At 45.3% G+C, this 16,934-nt stretch overlaps 2 protein-coding genes and 2 pseudogenes across 2 annotated transcripts in view; 1 reads left to right on the top strand and 3 right to left on the bottom strand.

The window, feature by feature from the left end:
- The first annotated feature begins 2,784 nt into the window (after positions 1-2,784).
- Positions 2,785-3,567, top strand: LOC118675617 (annotated as a pseudogene).
- Positions 3,568-3,927: 360 nt separating this feature from the next.
- PCOLCE2 (procollagen C-endopeptidase enhancer 2) overlaps positions 3,928-16,934 on the bottom strand; it is a 155,265-nt gene continuing 142,258 nt past the window's right edge. The window contains exon 9 of the mRNA XM_036349835.1: positions 3,928-4,050. Coding sequence (XP_036205728.1) covers positions 4,028-4,050 — 23 coding nt within the window. The 3' untranslated portion in view covers positions 3,928-4,027. The remainder of the gene's footprint in view (positions 4,051-16,934) is intronic.
- Positions 6,047-7,972, bottom strand: IKZF5 (IKAROS family zinc finger 5). Its single transcript, XM_036349833.1, is given in 2 exon segments — positions 6,047-6,750; positions 6,752-7,972. Coding segments are annotated over 2 exon segments (1,251 nt in total). The 5' UTR covers positions 7,879-7,972; the 3' UTR covers positions 6,047-6,626.
- On the bottom strand, positions 9,865-11,025 carry LOC118676244 (annotated as a pseudogene).

Raw genomic sequence — 16,934 nt, forward strand, 5'->3', positions numbered from 1 at the left:
TTCTACCTTCAGTGGTAATTACATGTAACTTTTTAAAACTCTACCTTTATCCTATCTAATAAAGAGGGAATATGCTAATTGACTGTCGTGCCATCGCAAAGATGGCGGCACCCACAGCGGAGGTGGGGTTTCTGTAACACAAGATGGCTGCACCCACAGCAGAGGCCGAGTTCCCATACGAGCCTTAATGAGCAATCAGCAGGGACCTGAGGCTGCGCTCCCCACCTGGTGGGGCTTGACAGGGGACCTCAGGCCGCTCCCCCTGCCCTGGTGCCAGGCCGGGGGACCTCAGGCTGTGCCCTCCGCCTGGCAGGGCTTGACGGGGGACCTGAGGCCTCACCCCCTGCCAGGCAGGGCTTGACGAGGGACCTCAATGTGCACCCCCCGCCTCGGTGCTGGGCTGGGGGACCTCAGGCCATGCCCCCCACCCTGGTGCCAGGGGACCTGAGGCTGCATCCCCCACCCAGCGCCGGGCCGGGGGACCTGAGGCTGTGCCCCCCACCCAGTGGGACTTGACTAGGGATCTCAGGCCATGTCACCTGCCCGGCATGGCTTGATGGGGGCCCTGAGGCTGCGTCCCCCCACCCAGAGGGGCTTGATTGGGGACCTGAGGCTGTGCCCCCTGCCCGGCGTCGGGCCAGGGGACCTGAAGCTGCATCCCCCACCCAGTGGGGCTTGACAAGGGTGGGGCCGGCCAGGTCTGGATCTTGCCCAATTGGGGTGGGGCCAGCTGGGTCTGGGTCTTGTGTGATTTTGAGGTGCCGCGGGTGGGCAGGGACTTGACTCTGGGTCCTGTGATGTGCCCTAAACTCTGACAGGAGGAAGATTTTCATATACATTTTACTAATTTTCTTTCATCTCTGATACTTCTATTATAAAGTGCAAATGGCAATATTTAAATATTTCCTCTAATTAATCCCCTTTTAATGTGCACAAATTTCGTGCACCAGATCACTAGTCCTATATAATAAAAGCCTAATATTCTAAGTGCCCTGTCGACCGGTCAGCCATTCAACCAATCAAAGCATAATATGCTAATGCTATGCTAAGGCCGCTCAACTGCTCGCTATGATGTGCACTGACCACCAGAGGGCAGACACTTCAACCAGTAGTTTAGCTTGCTGCTGGGGTCCAGCTGATTGGGACTGAGTGAGATGGGCCAGACATGCCCTGGAGCCCTCCTGCGATCCCTCCCCAGCCCCAATCATGCACCGGTGGGGGTCCCTCGACCTGGCCTGTGACCTCTCGCAATCTGGGACCCCTCAGGGATGTCAGAGAGCCAGTTTCAACCCGATCCCACAGGCCAGGCCGAGGGACCCCACTGGTGCATGAATTTGTGCACCAGGCCTCTAGTATTTTATTAAAAGGGCAAATATGATTAACCCAGCTGTTTACTTGAATTACAAAAGTAATGTGACTCAATATGAAAATAAAAAACTTTCTACAAATCTCTGACAGGTATAAATGGCAATATACAGTGCACATGGGGGTCACACAGAATAACAAACTCTCTTATAAAAAAATATTTTAATGCCTTTCAAATTCAACTTTAAAATTATCCATGGAAAAGATTGTCAAGTCAAAATGAATACCTCTTAGTCAAGCGTCAGAAGCTGAACACCATCAATTTAATATGCAGCGACATCTTTTCCCCAGGCCTTTTCTTCTCTATCTGCTCCTCTACACTCCCCATTCCATCCTTTCCTCAGTCCTGAAAATGGAATGTGTTGAACATCTGAAATCTGTTGCTATGATGTTGTGCAAACCATAACATGCTGTTGACCATCTGTAGTCACTAAGCCAGTGGAGAACTGGTCAGTTAGTGCCTCCTGGGACAGCTCTCCCCTTAGCCCATCTATAGCAGTGATTCTACCAACACCTCTCTCCTTTCATAGCTTCTGGATTTCTGAATCTGTAATTTCAGAGGTTTTATATGACTGCCAGCTTAAGGTAGTCATGGCAGGGAGAACATCTTCTCCATTGTCTCCTTCGGAAGGCATCATTCTTGCTCCAGGTGCCATGAAGCTAATGAGCTCACACACTGTTGAACACATTCTCTGACATGTTTTGCAACCATGTGAGGTATGGCATTTTTCATGATACTTGCTACATTTGTAATTGGAAGATAAATACCTTGTTCTCTGAAACTTTTTTTTAACAATGGATTTCAGAGAGGGAGAGAGATATAGAAACATCCATGATGAGAGAGAATCATTGATCGGCTGCCTCCTGCACGCCCCCTATTGGGGATGGAGCCTGCAACCCAGGCATGTGCCCTGGACCAGAATGGAACCTGACCCTTCAGTCCACAGGCTGATGCTCTACCCACTAAGTCAAACCGTTTAGGGCTCTGAAACTTTCTTTTAAACCATCTGTGTCTTGAGGGGCAGCTGTCCTGGGCACCATCCTAAGGCTGCATCACATAATGACTTCCTCCAGTGTAGTCCGTGTAATGCCTGGTTGAGAAGCATCTATTGAGAACTGTCATCACCCATTGTCCTGAAACAGAACACCTGTCTAGCTCCTGCCCTCACTGCTGCTGGTCCAGTACTAACGCCCCTGCAGTCCTTTCCCCGGGGCTGCAGGAAGGGTGGGATCCTGCACCATGTTCCCCGTAGCAGTGGCAGCCTGGGCTCTGCACACATGCCTGGGCCACCCTCGGAGCTGAGACCTCACTGCCAGGGAGCCTGAATGTGCCTATGGGCCACCCCTGAGGTTAGAGCCTGCAGGCCATGCTGCCCAGCCCTGCCCCGCCCCTCCTCTTGGGTGGAGGAGGCCTAGGCCATGGCCTACGAGGAGGAGTGGAACTTGGGCAACTTTGACAAGAGGGACTAGAAGTGCCCAGCTGGAGTGGCTCAGTTCATTGGAGAGTCACCCAGCTCCGAAAGGTAACTGGTTGGATTCCTAGTCAGGGCACATGCTTGGGTTGCAGGCTTGATCTCTGGTGGGGGCATGCAGGAGGCAGCCAATCTCTCTCATAGATGATTCTCTTTCCCTCTCCCTTGCTTTCTCTAAAAAAAAAATTTTTTTTAAAGAGAGAGAGAGGAAGAGAGAAACAAGAAGAAGGAATAAGCAACCCATACCAAGGCTGTGACAAGGATGAAGGTAAGTGGAAAGAATCTGAGCAAATGAAGGTTGATTACAGTGGCCTCAGAGATCAGACAGTGCAAATAAGTGAAAAGGAAGATGATAGTGAAAAAAGATCCACGTGTTAATTGGGAAGAAGGTAGAGCTGCTGGTGGTGGTGTAAAAAAATCTTTCTACTCTAGTAATTGTTCCAGAAACCCCAGAACAGGCAATGACTAGAGGAGGAGACAGGTAAACCACAGCAAGGAAAACACAAAGATCACCAGAAATACACAGTGATCCGCAGTTCCCATCCCTGCAGTCCACTGCCAAACATGTAGAAAGCTGAAAGGTAAGGAAATGGAGAAGAGCTTTGAAGTAGTAAGACGCAAAACTAGAGGTACCAATGAGGTTTCAAAAAACCAGGCCCTTAAACTTCAGCCAGACAACCAGTATGCTGTGTTTGAAAATCAGAAAAGCAGTCACACACAGTACAATTAAGGAATGGTCTTTGCTAACACTGCTGAGGTAACTAGACCACATCTAACCACCAGCAGCAGCCATTCATCATTTGCTCTCTGCTGGGTCTATAGCAACCAATGTTCACCCTCCATGTAAGTGACAGGCCCTATTGCACTATGGAAGTTGTGTCACAACTGCTCTTTAAGTATATTGAATTCAGAGGGATTTTCAGTGTTTTAAATGTGTGAACTAGATTCATCAGTGTACTTTCATAATAAGTATTCTGTAAATACAAAAACAACAACACAAAAACGGCAGCCAGTGGTCATTTCAGAATGTGTTTATGTTCAGATACTAAGCCCTCATGAGGCTGACTACCTCAGAGTTGCTGCACTCCTGGACTTGTGTGGATCACAACTTCTGGATAAGGTGACAGATGTGAAGTGGCGATGTGAAACTTGCAACCAGCTCTACTGGATCCCTATTGGAAATCCTGCAGTCAGCCATCTGGGTTCTGATCTGCTGTAAAAGATAAAGATTTAAGTGACCTTAACTAACCTGTCCTGTGCCCCACCCTCCAAGAATGCTCTCTGTAGTGGGCTCTGGCTCTATTAGACTTCCTGGAACATGCTGCTCTCAAAAGAACTGATGTGTTCAGATGCTCTGTGTAGGGCTATGATTTCTAATTTAAACTTTCAGTTGAATTATGAGGTAACCACAAATTCAATGTTCACCAAGTGGGAAGGGGCATGGGAGGAAATAATCTTGTTTCTTCTAGTAATTTTTAATTTGGGTAGTGCTTTTTCTGTGTTCCACATGAAGGCCTTTCTTTTCTTTGACTTGGAAGTTCTTTGACAGAGCATATTGCTTGGTTAAGTGACTTAAAATATGCATTAGAATTGTGAAATGTCTCATGAAAAGCCAATCCCTAGAGGGGAACCAAATAGCCTTTGATGTAAAGAGCAGTGGATGCAAGGGGCTCTACTTCAGGTGCTGCTAAAGCCTTCTTGAATCAGGTATAATTGTAAAGTTAACTGCAGTAGAGAGTATAGTTTCTGCTCAGGCCAAGGGATTCACTGACCTGTTCTTACAAGTTCAAAGCAACATGAGCAGAACCTCAACCTAAAACCTACTTAGGTTTCATGGATCTTGCATGATCTTTGACAATTCCAGATATATGTGTGCCCAAATTTTTAAGTTATTTGACATCCTGTAAATGTAGTGATTGTCCCAGAGTAGCTCTGTTATCAACCTTCTGGTATGTCTTTATGCTATTCATTTATTGTCAGGGGCAAACAACAGGTGATGTGGCACTTCTGTTTTTAATAATTATAGCTACCTGGTAAAACTACCCAGTCATTTTTAGTCCTAAAAAGGAACTTCAGGAAGATACCCAGAATTACTGAAGTTTCTTTCCATCTAATGAGATAGTCTGGCAATTTCCTAGTTTAATATCTTTGGTTCAATAGAAATGCTTCAAAGTGGTTGTGCGAACACTTGATGCAGTCTGGGTTTCTCTGTAATAAATCCCTTTGCCAAATGGCGGGAGTTAGGGACTTGCTACTGGCAAGATGCAAACTATCCTGATGTGGAAGCATATTTCTGTGCGCGTTTATTCTTTTTTTTTTTTTTTTAGAAACAGTAAGTTTATTGTTTGACCAAGCGCTCTTCAGGGTAAGCGAGTTATTACACAATATATAAACAGCAACCTCCTATTCAAAATTCCTCTAGATTAATTAGCATGTCTTATTTCTGTAAACAAGTTAAATCTATCTGTATGCATTTGATATCTACTTTCACATGGTAAGTCCTTTCCCACTAGGTGTCGAGGCAGTCAGCTTCCATGGCTCTGTTGCCACGCAGGAAAGACTGGTACAACTGCAATGAGCATCACAACTTGAAGTCACACTAAGTGTTCTAAGGGGCCAATTCTGAAGAGGAGAAGAATTCGTTTTGGATGTATGTTTCATTTTTAAAAATATACTTCATCCCATTTTCCCATGTGTTCCTATACACACATTTGAGAAATTATGGACAACAAATGGGTGCAAGGCCAGAGACAGGAAACAGGATGCGGAATTTCATGAAGGACTGTTTCTGGGAACCAGATGGGACTGTCACTTACCTCTTTGGTCATCAAAGGAACAGGAGGGAGAACAGACACTCAATGTCCTTGTCAAGCTCACCTGACAGTAATGATGTCAGAATAAAGCGTTTAAATACAAGGTTCAAACTAAAAGAACAAAAAAGGCATCTTCATAGGTAATCACCTGACATTTCCAGCATTCTCATGTATTTACTTGTGGTTTTTAAAATAAACTACAAGTATAATAAAACAAATCCAATCGAAAATTGATGCATTTTTAAACAAGAGATTGAACAAACAGGTTTTCAAATATTAAAATCCATTTTCAATGTAAAACCCTGTTTCATTTCATTTCAGAACATTCCTCTCAAATTTTTATAACTTTAATTTTAAAAGAATAAACTGTTTTACATTCCCCCTTATGGAAAAAAAGAAAGGTTTTCTATATACTGAAATAGCTTTACTTCTACCAGTTGAAACTACCAATTCAACTTAAACTAAGTGAACTAGATAGTATTTCAACTATCTAAAGAGCAATTTTAAAGGCAATTCCTCTGCTAAACATGGAAATAAGTTGTAACAAAGTTTGTGAGAAAGTGATTTATTCTACCATTTTTAAATATGGCAGAAATGACATCTAGCTTCGTATATAGTGAAACACCACTAGGATCAAGCTTTGAAGTCTACATGGACCTTAAACGTGGGAGTTTCAATGAATACCTGTAAGATTAAGATTGCACTTCAATCATCAAAGTCTAAATAAAAGGAAAAAACAGACACCAATGTGTCTCATTGTTCTAATATATAAATGACCCTGACCAAACTTTTATGGGAAAAAAAAGGAAAACATTTGTTTCTATTGTCAATGTTGTTTTCTATAAATATAATGTATAAACTTTAAATTAGCATATTAGGGCTGGGTCCTCCCCCCACCAACAAAAACCAACGATAAACAAAACTAAAAAAATGCATAAAGTCAAAACCAAGGATAGAGTAATGTCACTGTTCCTGGTCAGTGCTGGTTATGCTGCCCTCTTGCAAAATGACAGGCGAAGTCGTACTTGTTTTTACATTTGCATCCGCAGATGTTGCCCTGGAAAGGGTTCTCACACCCATGACATCCCATGTGAATGGTGGATGTTGTCGGCAAAGTACATGTCACAGTGCTGGCAGTGGTGCAGGAGCTGCGGGTTCTGGGCCGGCAGGGTCGGAGCGGGCGTGCTCGGCTGGCTGTTTCCTATGCTCGGGGTGCTCATGTGGGCACTGGGTTCGCTGCTTGTATCTGCCACGGGACTGTAGTTCCTCTGGCTCTGGGGCGGCCGAGGCTCGGGGCTGGTGGGGGCGCTCTGAGGAATACTTGCGGCCACGGCAGAAACCACTGCCTGGGCCCAGGGCTGCTGCATCAGGAAAGGCTTCTCGTCTGGGCTGGGCACTACGTCGGGGGAGGCGGGGCTCTGGTTTTCAGGGGGCAGGCTGGACAACTGCCCTGCGAGAGTGGAGAGCTGATTGAGAGGGTTGTCGATCAGGAGTTCTTGGGGGTCCCTGGGTAGGCCCCCAATTGAGGTGCTTTTCGCCATACTTTCATAGGAGTCCGTCTGGATGTTGGGGATTTCATGGGTGAAATCGTTAAGGTAGTCTGGCTTCTGAACCACCATGGAAGGCGGACTTAAGTTGATTAGTGCTCTTCTGCTATAGCCCAGGTTGCTTGTTTTCTTCTGTAAAACGCCCCACATTTTCTTGCTGCTTAAGGAAGACCTCGCACCTTTGATTGGTACCATCTTCTGCTTGTGCCGTTGATGATGGGAGAGGTTACTTCGATCGCTTCAGCGGAAGGAACACAATTCACATTTATATGGTTTTTCTCCTGTATGGGAACGCATATGGGCTTCCAGGTGACGCTCGTAAGCAGAGGCAAATGGACATAAGTGACATCTATGAGGTTTTTCACCTGTGTGGATTCTGATGTGTTCGATAAGCCGGGCTGTCCCTTTGCTGGCATAGTTGCAATAACGACACTTGAGCTTCCCATCGAAGGTCCTTTCGAAGCCATCTACTAACATTCCTGAGTTTTCATCCAGGGAAACTTCAACAGATGGGTGGTCAAGTCCATTTTGATCGCCATCTGTCCCAGCTCCCCAAAGAGCCTCTGCCTCCTTGTCCCCGCTCACTGACCCCGAGATCATGTTCACGTGGTGGGTCTGCTGGGTCAGGTACTCCTGGAAATCCTTCACGAAGTCCAGAGGCTCTGGCTTCTTCTTGCCCATCTTGTTTGTTTTGTGTGGCTTGTTTTTAAAGTTTACAGGTCGTTACACCTGGGGGGACACTTTTCACCCCAGACCAGTGCCTCTTTGTTCTGGCCACTCCAGCATGGATGAAAAGCAGAGGAGCTGCAGTGTGCTCTGGAGACGCACCCGGCGGATCCGCAGGCCATGGAGGGACCTTCAACTCAGATGGAAAAGCCTCAGGGAGGTCGCCTGGCAGCTGCTCCGAGTCACCCCCGCCACCGCCGCCATGTTTGGTCGCGAGTTTATTCTCGATAAAAGTGTCAATGCAGGAATCAGACTCCAGGGGCGGTGGGTGGTGGTGGTGAGGTGAGTAACAGGATCTCTGGATAGGACCTGTGAACCATTTCTGGGCAATAGTGGTGATGTTTCTTGAGGTAGCAGACAGGATGCCTGCCTTCTGATTTGTTTGGGTCAGTCATTGAGCAAGCTAAGGGAAGGCTGGATGATTGAGACAGAAACAAGGGATTCTTGGTTAAACTGAAGACTTCATTTGTGAACCAAAAATCTTAACAAATTTCTTGGACCTTGAGCCACATATTTTCCCTCAAAAGTATGCATTTTTTTTTCCAGCAAAATTTTGTTGAGGGTATGTTGAGGAGTGAACTGAGGTGGATATGTGGAACTTATTTAATGGCATACTGTACTAAAAATCTGAGGACCTGCAGGAGATTTAAAACCCACCCTTGTAATAACTTTTTAAAAGATTGTGAAATTATCAAAATGCACCTGAATTAAGTTTTAATATACAGTATGATGGATGAGTAGGCTGTCCATTTTACCATTTCTTTCTTTGAATTCCTAGGAATGGTTTGGCAGTGCAAGAACTCTATAATTAACAAATTCAATAAATACTGTATGGGCAGAACACCTGTCTAAAATAATGTCTAATCTTTGCCCAATTTAAACTTCTAATACAGCTTCCATCTCCAATCAGTTGCTTGGATGGACAGAAAAATCAACCTTTAACATTTTTAGTTATTACTATTTTTTTTAACAGTAACACAAATTTATTGGTTTTATACAACTTGAGATCAAATAAAAAGTACATTATCAAGTACATTTGTCTCACTTTAAAAGCATATGGTCAATTTAAAATGCACTACCCCCTTTTTCCAACACTGAGATTAAAACAAATTAATAAAAGTGAAAAATTGAAAATTAGGACAAGAGATAACTCTTTTGCAGATTTACTCAGGTTAGGCAGATAGCTTTCAATGATGTAGGTGTGAAATAAATTATTTCAGGGAAAAAAATTCCCAAACACCTTATGAAAAAGTATACAACTCTACTTCAAAGTATGCTATTTACTCACTGCCAAAGACAGTTTCATTTCAAATCTTGTTTCTGAAATTAAACCCTAAGCAGCCATCAAAAAAGGTTAGTGCATATATAACCTTTCAAAGTTAAACAAAAGCCACAAAATTTCAGCCACAAGGCTTAAAGGATTATCTATTTCAAATGCTTATTTCCAGATGTAACTATAAGAATGTTAATTTGTCATGTCAACAAACAAGACCATAAGTAGATCCATCATGTTGGAGGATTTTAATGACATTGAGGATATTCCTGCCGCAATTAACATGCAATCAGTGCATTCCCTACATGGCTCTATTACGGCAATGAATCAAATTCTAGAAATACTATAAGTGAACTTACTTAATAAAGGAGATTATACAACATAAACAATCATTGCCTGCTGTAGATGCATGCAGCTTTTCACTTCTGTTATGAAGCAGCACCAGAATAGTCAAGCTGCTTGGTTACTCAATCAGATTTCACCACATCAAGAATTGGTTACCCACATAGTATTTTCTAAAAAGTTTTGGATGTAAATAATATCAATATCAGGAGCGTTATAACTATTTATAGCTCAGAGCTGTATACATCTAAGGTTTGGGATGAACAAATACAGCATGAAGATATCACACAAAGGAATGAAACTGATGCATGTATACAGGTGGATTCTCATAGAGGCCATATTCAGTCACTCATATCCATGTCTTCGTCATGATGATCATCACCATTCACTTTGGATTCTCTCAGGGGATCACCAGTTCCCTTTCCACAGAACATTCTTTTGTTTTGGGGGAAACTGGTTCTGTTGGTTTCTTCTCCTCTTTTTTCTCTTTCTCGCTGTCATACCCCTGTTCTTCTTCATCCTAATCCCGTGTAACCTGTTTTACATTTTTATCACTCTCCAGTTTTCTTTCCTGATCCTTTTCTTTATCCTCACTTTTCTTCTTCTTGCTTGTTGATCGTTTTCGTTCATCTCTGCCTCTTTCTTTGTCTTTATCTTTCTTCTTCTCCTTTTTATGCCTCCTAGGGGACGGTGAGCGAGACAATTTTCTTTTCGGAGACCTGGGCTTTTTAGGAGATCTTGTGCCACTCCTGCTTCGTCGACGTCGTCTCTCTCTGCTTGCACTTCTGGTCCATCTGGCTGTGCTATAACGTTTTGGTGGTGTTTTGGAACATTTCTTTTCATTGTCTTCTTTCTTTTTGTCTCTGTTTTTGGATGTGCTCCTTGACCTTCTACCTCTCTCTCTGGAATGAGATCTCCGTCTGGGACTTTTGGATCACCTACTCCTTGACTTAGAATGTGATCTCCTTCTAGATCTGCTTCTTAACCGCCTGTGTCTAGAAGATGAAGGAGTCCTCCTCCTCCTAGAGCGTGATCTTGATCTTGAGTGCCTTCATGTTTCTTCTTTTTTATCTGGTTCTATGGCAGCAGATATTAGGGACTGTGCTTCTCGTACTCTCTTCATGGCTTCCTCTATTTCTTTACTAAAGGTATCTGATTTCAGACTTGGTGAAACAAGACCAGCAGCCACATGATTCAACTCGGGATCAACAGTACTCATAAGCTTCAGCAACTGATCTGCAGCAAGAGACTGAGAGTTCAAGTTTGCTCCAGGAAGCCCAAGTGCAGCAAGGCAGGATCAAGAGTAGGAGCTCCCAAAGCAGCCAATGGAACAGCGCCAATCTGGGTAAGTGGGTTGGGAGCAGGCAGGAGTCCACCACCAGGCAGAAGACCTGCCACTGCATTAGCTGGTGTGAACAGAGACAAAGCCTTAGTCTCATCAGGAATAACTCCTTCGGCATATGGTACGACTATCAATGCTCTGTCAACAAATACAGTGTTTGTCAGATGCTGTGCCACAGCTGCTGAGTCCGGATCATGGAATTTAAAAAGCAGACATGGGATGAGACCGGCAAAGGTGAATGATTGAGCGAAGTAATTCCAAGAGACAGGCTGGCACCGGCAACGGGAAGGGCTCCTCTGTCCTCCAGCTCCAGTCACGGATAGTGACGTCATCTAGGCCACGCTGCCAAGAGCGGAAGGCCCCGCGCACAGAGTGTGCGCGCCCCCACGGGAGGCTAGTTATTACTATTTGTATACATACATATTTTGAAATATGTTCACACACAGACCTATATGTGAATGTCAAGCCAACTGAGAACAACAAAATTCCCATCAACTAGTGAATGAATAAAAGAAATGTACATCTATCCAATGGAAATCTATTCAATAAGAAAAGGGAATTATTTCAGAGTTAAACAGAGAAAGAGAACAACTAGGACATTTGCAGTATGTTTGTGTAGTGATTTGTTTGTAGGGATTAACATCACACAATTGGAATCAGCTCAGCATTCTCCATGTGGTTTTTTGCATCTAGTACTAGAACTTGGAGTTCACAGGGTAGGCAGTTGGGAAGGGAAGATCCATGTAAAGTGGAAGAAACAAGGGCAAGCTGGAACCCATGGGTGACCCTAGGTCACTTCTCAGTGTCCCTAATCTTGATGATATGGGTATCCTTTGGGGAAAGTTGCCCTTTGCCAAGTTGCTAAACACACACTTGGTCCAGGAATCCGAAAAGCTGAAAGAGGATCCAAGGAAAGGTAGAACATTATAGGCCATTCTGCCCCACACCAACAAATGGAACCAGCAAGTAAGTTACATGTGTGAGCTCCAAAAGTGCCTCCATAAAAATGGCTACAGCCTCACTCCTGCTCTCCCAGCTTCACACTGACCACTCTGTGGCCCACCCTAATGGAAACATGCAAGGAAGAGAATTCTGGGAGACACAACACAATTCAGCCCAGTCAAGTTGACACAGGAAGAAACTACTAATACATGCAATAATAGATAAATCTTAAGATGTTATCCTAAGTGGGGAACCTTGTCACAAAAGACTACATATTATGTGATTCCATTTAAATGACATTCTAGAAAAGATAAAATTATAGAAACTGAAATCAGATCATTGGTTCTGGTGGGAGGAGAAGATTGGTTGTAGGTCCTTGCTTTTCATCACTTTGCATATTTTATGCAAATCCATTCTGGCCTGAAATGTTTCTGTTGAGAAATCAGCTGACAGTCTCATGTGAGTTCACTTGTAGGTAACTGACTGCCTTTCTCTTGTGGCTTTTAAGATTCTCTGATTGTATTTGTTTTTAAATATATTTTTATTGATTGCAGAGAGGAAGGGGAAGAGATAGAGAGATAGAAATACCAATGATGAGAGAGAATCATCAATTGGCTGCCTCCTGCACACTCCCTATCAGGGATAGAGCCCGCAACTCAGGCATGTGCCCTGACCAGGAATGGAACTATGACCTCCTGGTTTATAGATCGACACTCAAACACTGAGCCACTCCAACTGTGCAAGATTCTCTGTTTTTAACTTTTGCCATTTTAATCATGATGTATCTTGGTGTGGGCCTCTTTAGGTCCATTTTGTTTGGGACCCTCTGCACTGCCTGGATTTGTATGTTTTTTTCTGTCACTAGGTCCCGAGGGGAGGTTATGGCTTCTCAGAGACTCCCTGGCAGCCCTGTCACTCATGTTCACACAGTGCCGGGATGCGTGTGGCAGAAGCAGCTGTATAAATGCCGGTGCAGGGGCAAGTCCTCTGGGGTCACTGGGACAGTTTGCTGATGACATGGATCAGGGCTGCGTTCTCGTTCTTGAGGTGCTGATTGTCAGCCTGGAGATTGGACAGGCCCTTCAGCTCCTCTTCCAGCTCAGTGGCCTTGCACTCCAGGGCCCTGTGCTCAAATCTCTCCAGCTCCAGGAGGGCCAGCCTCTCTGCAAAGCGTTCTTTGCGTGGCACACTCCAGCTCCTCCTTGAGCTGCGCCAGCCACAGTGTGGTCTCACGAAGTCTCTCGTTCTTAACACACAGCTCTGTGTAGAGCTTCCTGAAGTCTCCCTCAGGCTCTTCCAATTGAGGCTGGGGTTCTGGATTGAGGGCCTGCTGCCTCTGGGGGGAAGGGCTGGATTCTGGACTGATGTCCACTGGCTTCACCTCCTCCCCCTCCGGAGGCCCTCTCCTCTCCTTGCCAACTCTGCAGTGCTCCCTAGAGGCCTGTGATCCCTGTCCCTGACCATCAGGTGCCTCTACTCTCTGGGCAGGGCCATCAGAATTCTCAACCCCAGAGACTCGGGGCTGCCAGGAAGGGTCCAGGCTCTGTGTGGCCCCGCTCTGGATCATGATGGGAGAGTCCGATCAGGGGCAGGCCGGAAGATGGCTGCAGGCCTGTCGTGGTGGTGTGGGCAGATCCGGGGCAGGCCGGCTGGGGGAAGGGCCACATGAGGTTGGCCAGTCAGCCCCACCCCCTGATCAGGCCAGTTCACTGACCACAGAGGGCATCATAGCAACAGGTGGTCAGTTGTTTCGGTCATCGTGGTAGCTAACTTTTTATATATATAGATAGTACTGGAAGTCTTAGGCATAGTAATTGTTCAGGTTGCCGAAGGAGGCACACATAAGGCCAAAAGGGGTAAAGAATTATGAATTTACTAGAGGCCCAGTGCACGAAATTTGTGCACTGAGAGGGGGGAGGGTGTCCCTCAGTCCAACCTGCACCCTCTCCAATCTTGGACCCCTCTGGGGATGTCCAACTGCCGGTTTAGCCACAGGAATCAGGCCAAAACTGGCAGTCGGACATCCTCTCACAATCCGGGACTGCTGGCTCCCAACCGCTCCCCTGCCAGCCTGATTGCTCCCAACTGCCCTCACCTGCCGGCCTGGTTGCCCCTAACTGCCCTCCCTGACAGCTTGGTCACTCCTAACTGCCCTCCTCTGCCAGCCTGATTGCCCATAAGTGCCCTGCTCTGCCGGCCATCTTGTGGAGGCCATCTTGGATCACATGGGGGCAGTCATCTTGTGAGAGGGTGTGATGGTCAATTTGCATATCATCTCTTCATTATATAGGATTAGGTCACCTGGAAACCCAGATGAGCTGAGATCCAAAATGGCACCAGCACCCAAAGACAGGGAGTCAGATATTTTTTAAAGGACTCTAGGTGGGCTTTTTCTGGGTGGAGAATTCTCTGTGCAGGTCTGGATTCTGGGAAAGTCCAGAGGGGAGAGATAATGGCCTAAGAAAGTGGAATGTCTGTTGTGAAGTAGCCTAAAGGTCGGTTCCCAGGGGGAAAGGTATCAATTCAATTATTTGATCAGACCTAACAATATTCAGAAAATAAGAAAAAATAAAAAGTATCCAAATTGGAAAGGAAGAAGTAAAACTGTAATTATTTGCAGATGACATGTTACTGTGTATAGAGAACCCTAAGGATTCCACCAAAAAGCTACTAGAACTAATAAATGAATTCAGTAAAGTAGCTGTATATAAAATAAATACCCAGAAATCAAGTTGCATTTTTATACACAATGATGAACTCTCAAAAATGGAAATTTAAAAAAAATCCCATTCACAATTGCCTTAAAAAATACCTAGGAATAAATTTGACCAAGGACATAAAAGGTCTGTACTCAGAAAATTATAATACACTGAAGAAAGAAATGGAAGAAGATACAAATAAGTGGAAGCATAGTATACTGTGTTCATGGATAGGAAGAATATAATTAAAATGTCCATACTACCTTAAGCAATCTACAGATTCAACACAATTCCTATCAAGATACCAATGATGTATTTCACAGAACTAGAACAAATATTCCAAAAATTAATATGAAACCTGTTGGGTCCAAGTTCCTCTGCCAGGGATTGAATCTCCATAAATATGGGCATTGGAAAAAGACATGAGTAACTGCAGGCATATGGGAGAGACTCTATTGCAGACCAAGCAGCCATTGCAGTCACAGCAGCCCAACAAAGCAGCAACTAACAAAGCTGTCACACAAAGCAGTCCAGTAACCAGCTGGTCAGTGGCATCTTTTTATACTAGTTCAGACAAAAGAGGCTTCTTGCCAAATAGTGACATCAGTATTACATAAGGTAAAGGTGCACCTGCACAGTGCATACAGTAAAACTGCTGTGTCATTGCCTCTGCACATGCATATGGCAGATAGGCCTTGAACATCTGGCATACTCTGATCAGGGTCCCGACACTCCGCACCTCATGCCAGATGGTCTTCCTGGGATACCCTGGCCCATGCGCCAGCTTTTTGAATACAGAGCCCATAACAACAATATAAACTGCAGCATGTTAAGACCAGTATTCCTGCCCCAATAGCAAAACTCAAGAATGCCCAATGTCATGTTCCACCAATCTTGGAAGAGGTCATGGGAAAGGGCTTGTATGTCCTGTACTTCACTATATCTTTCAGAGCACTAGTTACATTGCCAGGGCTGGATCAAGGGGTGTAGCTGTAATTTATAATCATACTCACTTCCCTAAGGGGATAGGAAGACCACCCAGGGCCCTTCTCCAGTAATAGACCATGGCCAGGTCCACACTGTCGCTTTCCCTTCTGCCAAGGGGAGGGCTTTGGGTCACAACAGTTCACCTGTTGCTTTTAACTGCACATGCAGTGTCTGAGACTATCTCTACATCAGTATTCAATTGTCTAGCCCAATATTTTAGGCTAGGTGGGTCCACCCCTAGGTGGAGCTTGTCTCTTAATAGGCCATATTTCCCACACATAGGTAAGTCTTTTTGTTGTTGTTGTTTAAATATATTTTTATTGATTTCAGAGAGAAAGGGAGAGGAAGAGAGAGAAACATCAATGATGAAAGAGAATCATTGACTGACTGCCTCCTGCATGCCCCCAACTGGGGATCGAGCCCACAACCCGGGCATGTGCTCTGACCAGAAATCAAACTGTGACCTCCTGGTTCATAGGTCAACACTCAACCACTGAGCCATGCCAGCCATGCCATCAGCATCTGAATCGAACCATAGTTCGTCAATATCCAAATGAACAGTCATAACCATCCATGCAGCAGGGTCCCCCCCCCTCCCCCCCCCCCCCCGCGCTAGACCTGTCTGTATATCACATGGCCTCTGGGAGGGGTGTAACTGGGAAGTAACTCCTCCATAGGAGTTTCATCCCTTGATAGGGTCTCATAAATCACAGGTCCCAACATAGGGTCTGTAACTCTTGTGACAGGGGGCTAGTACTTACTGCTGCCTGCTGTTCCATATGCCCCCCCCCCCCCACGCACACACACTTTGCTAAAGTTGGGGTTTGTGCCACTCCTGACATGGGCGTGGTCATACAGACCTGCAAGGCAGCACACATGGCTAACACATATCTCTCAACAAGAAAGTATCAGCTCCCAGTTTCCTTCTATAACTGAGACTAAAATCTGATGGGTGCCCTACTTCACCCATTTGGGCGACTTCCCTCTTAGAAGCTCCAAAGGCTTCCTCAATTTCTGGAGTCTAACCCCATGCAGTCTCCTTCTGGGACAACTGATACAATGGCTGAAACAATTGCACCAGCTGGAGAATGAATCATTTGCAGACCAACAAAAGTCTGTAACTCTTTCACCATTGTGGGTCAGGGATAAGCCTGCACTTTGTCAATGACTGCTTCAGGGATACAAGCCAGGCCCCTAGATCACCCATCCCCATGAGTCCAAAGCCTGTTGTAAACTACCAGCAGCTGCGTTCGAATCTGCAAGAGAGTCAGAGGTTAGCACACCATCAACAAAATGGAACATTGGCACCATGGGAGGCTTGCCCCAGGCAGTTAAATCCCATGCCAGCAAACCATGACAAATAGCAGGGCCATGCAAACATCCCTGAGGGAGGGCGACAAAAGTCCACTGTCCTCCCTCCCACCAG

Source organism: Myotis myotis, unplaced genomic scaffold, assembly GCF_014108235.1.
Source record: "Myotis myotis isolate mMyoMyo1 unplaced genomic scaffold, mMyoMyo1.p scaffold_m19_p_2, whole genome shotgun sequence".
NCBI lineage: Eukaryota > Metazoa > Chordata > Mammalia > Chiroptera > Vespertilionidae > Myotis > Myotis myotis.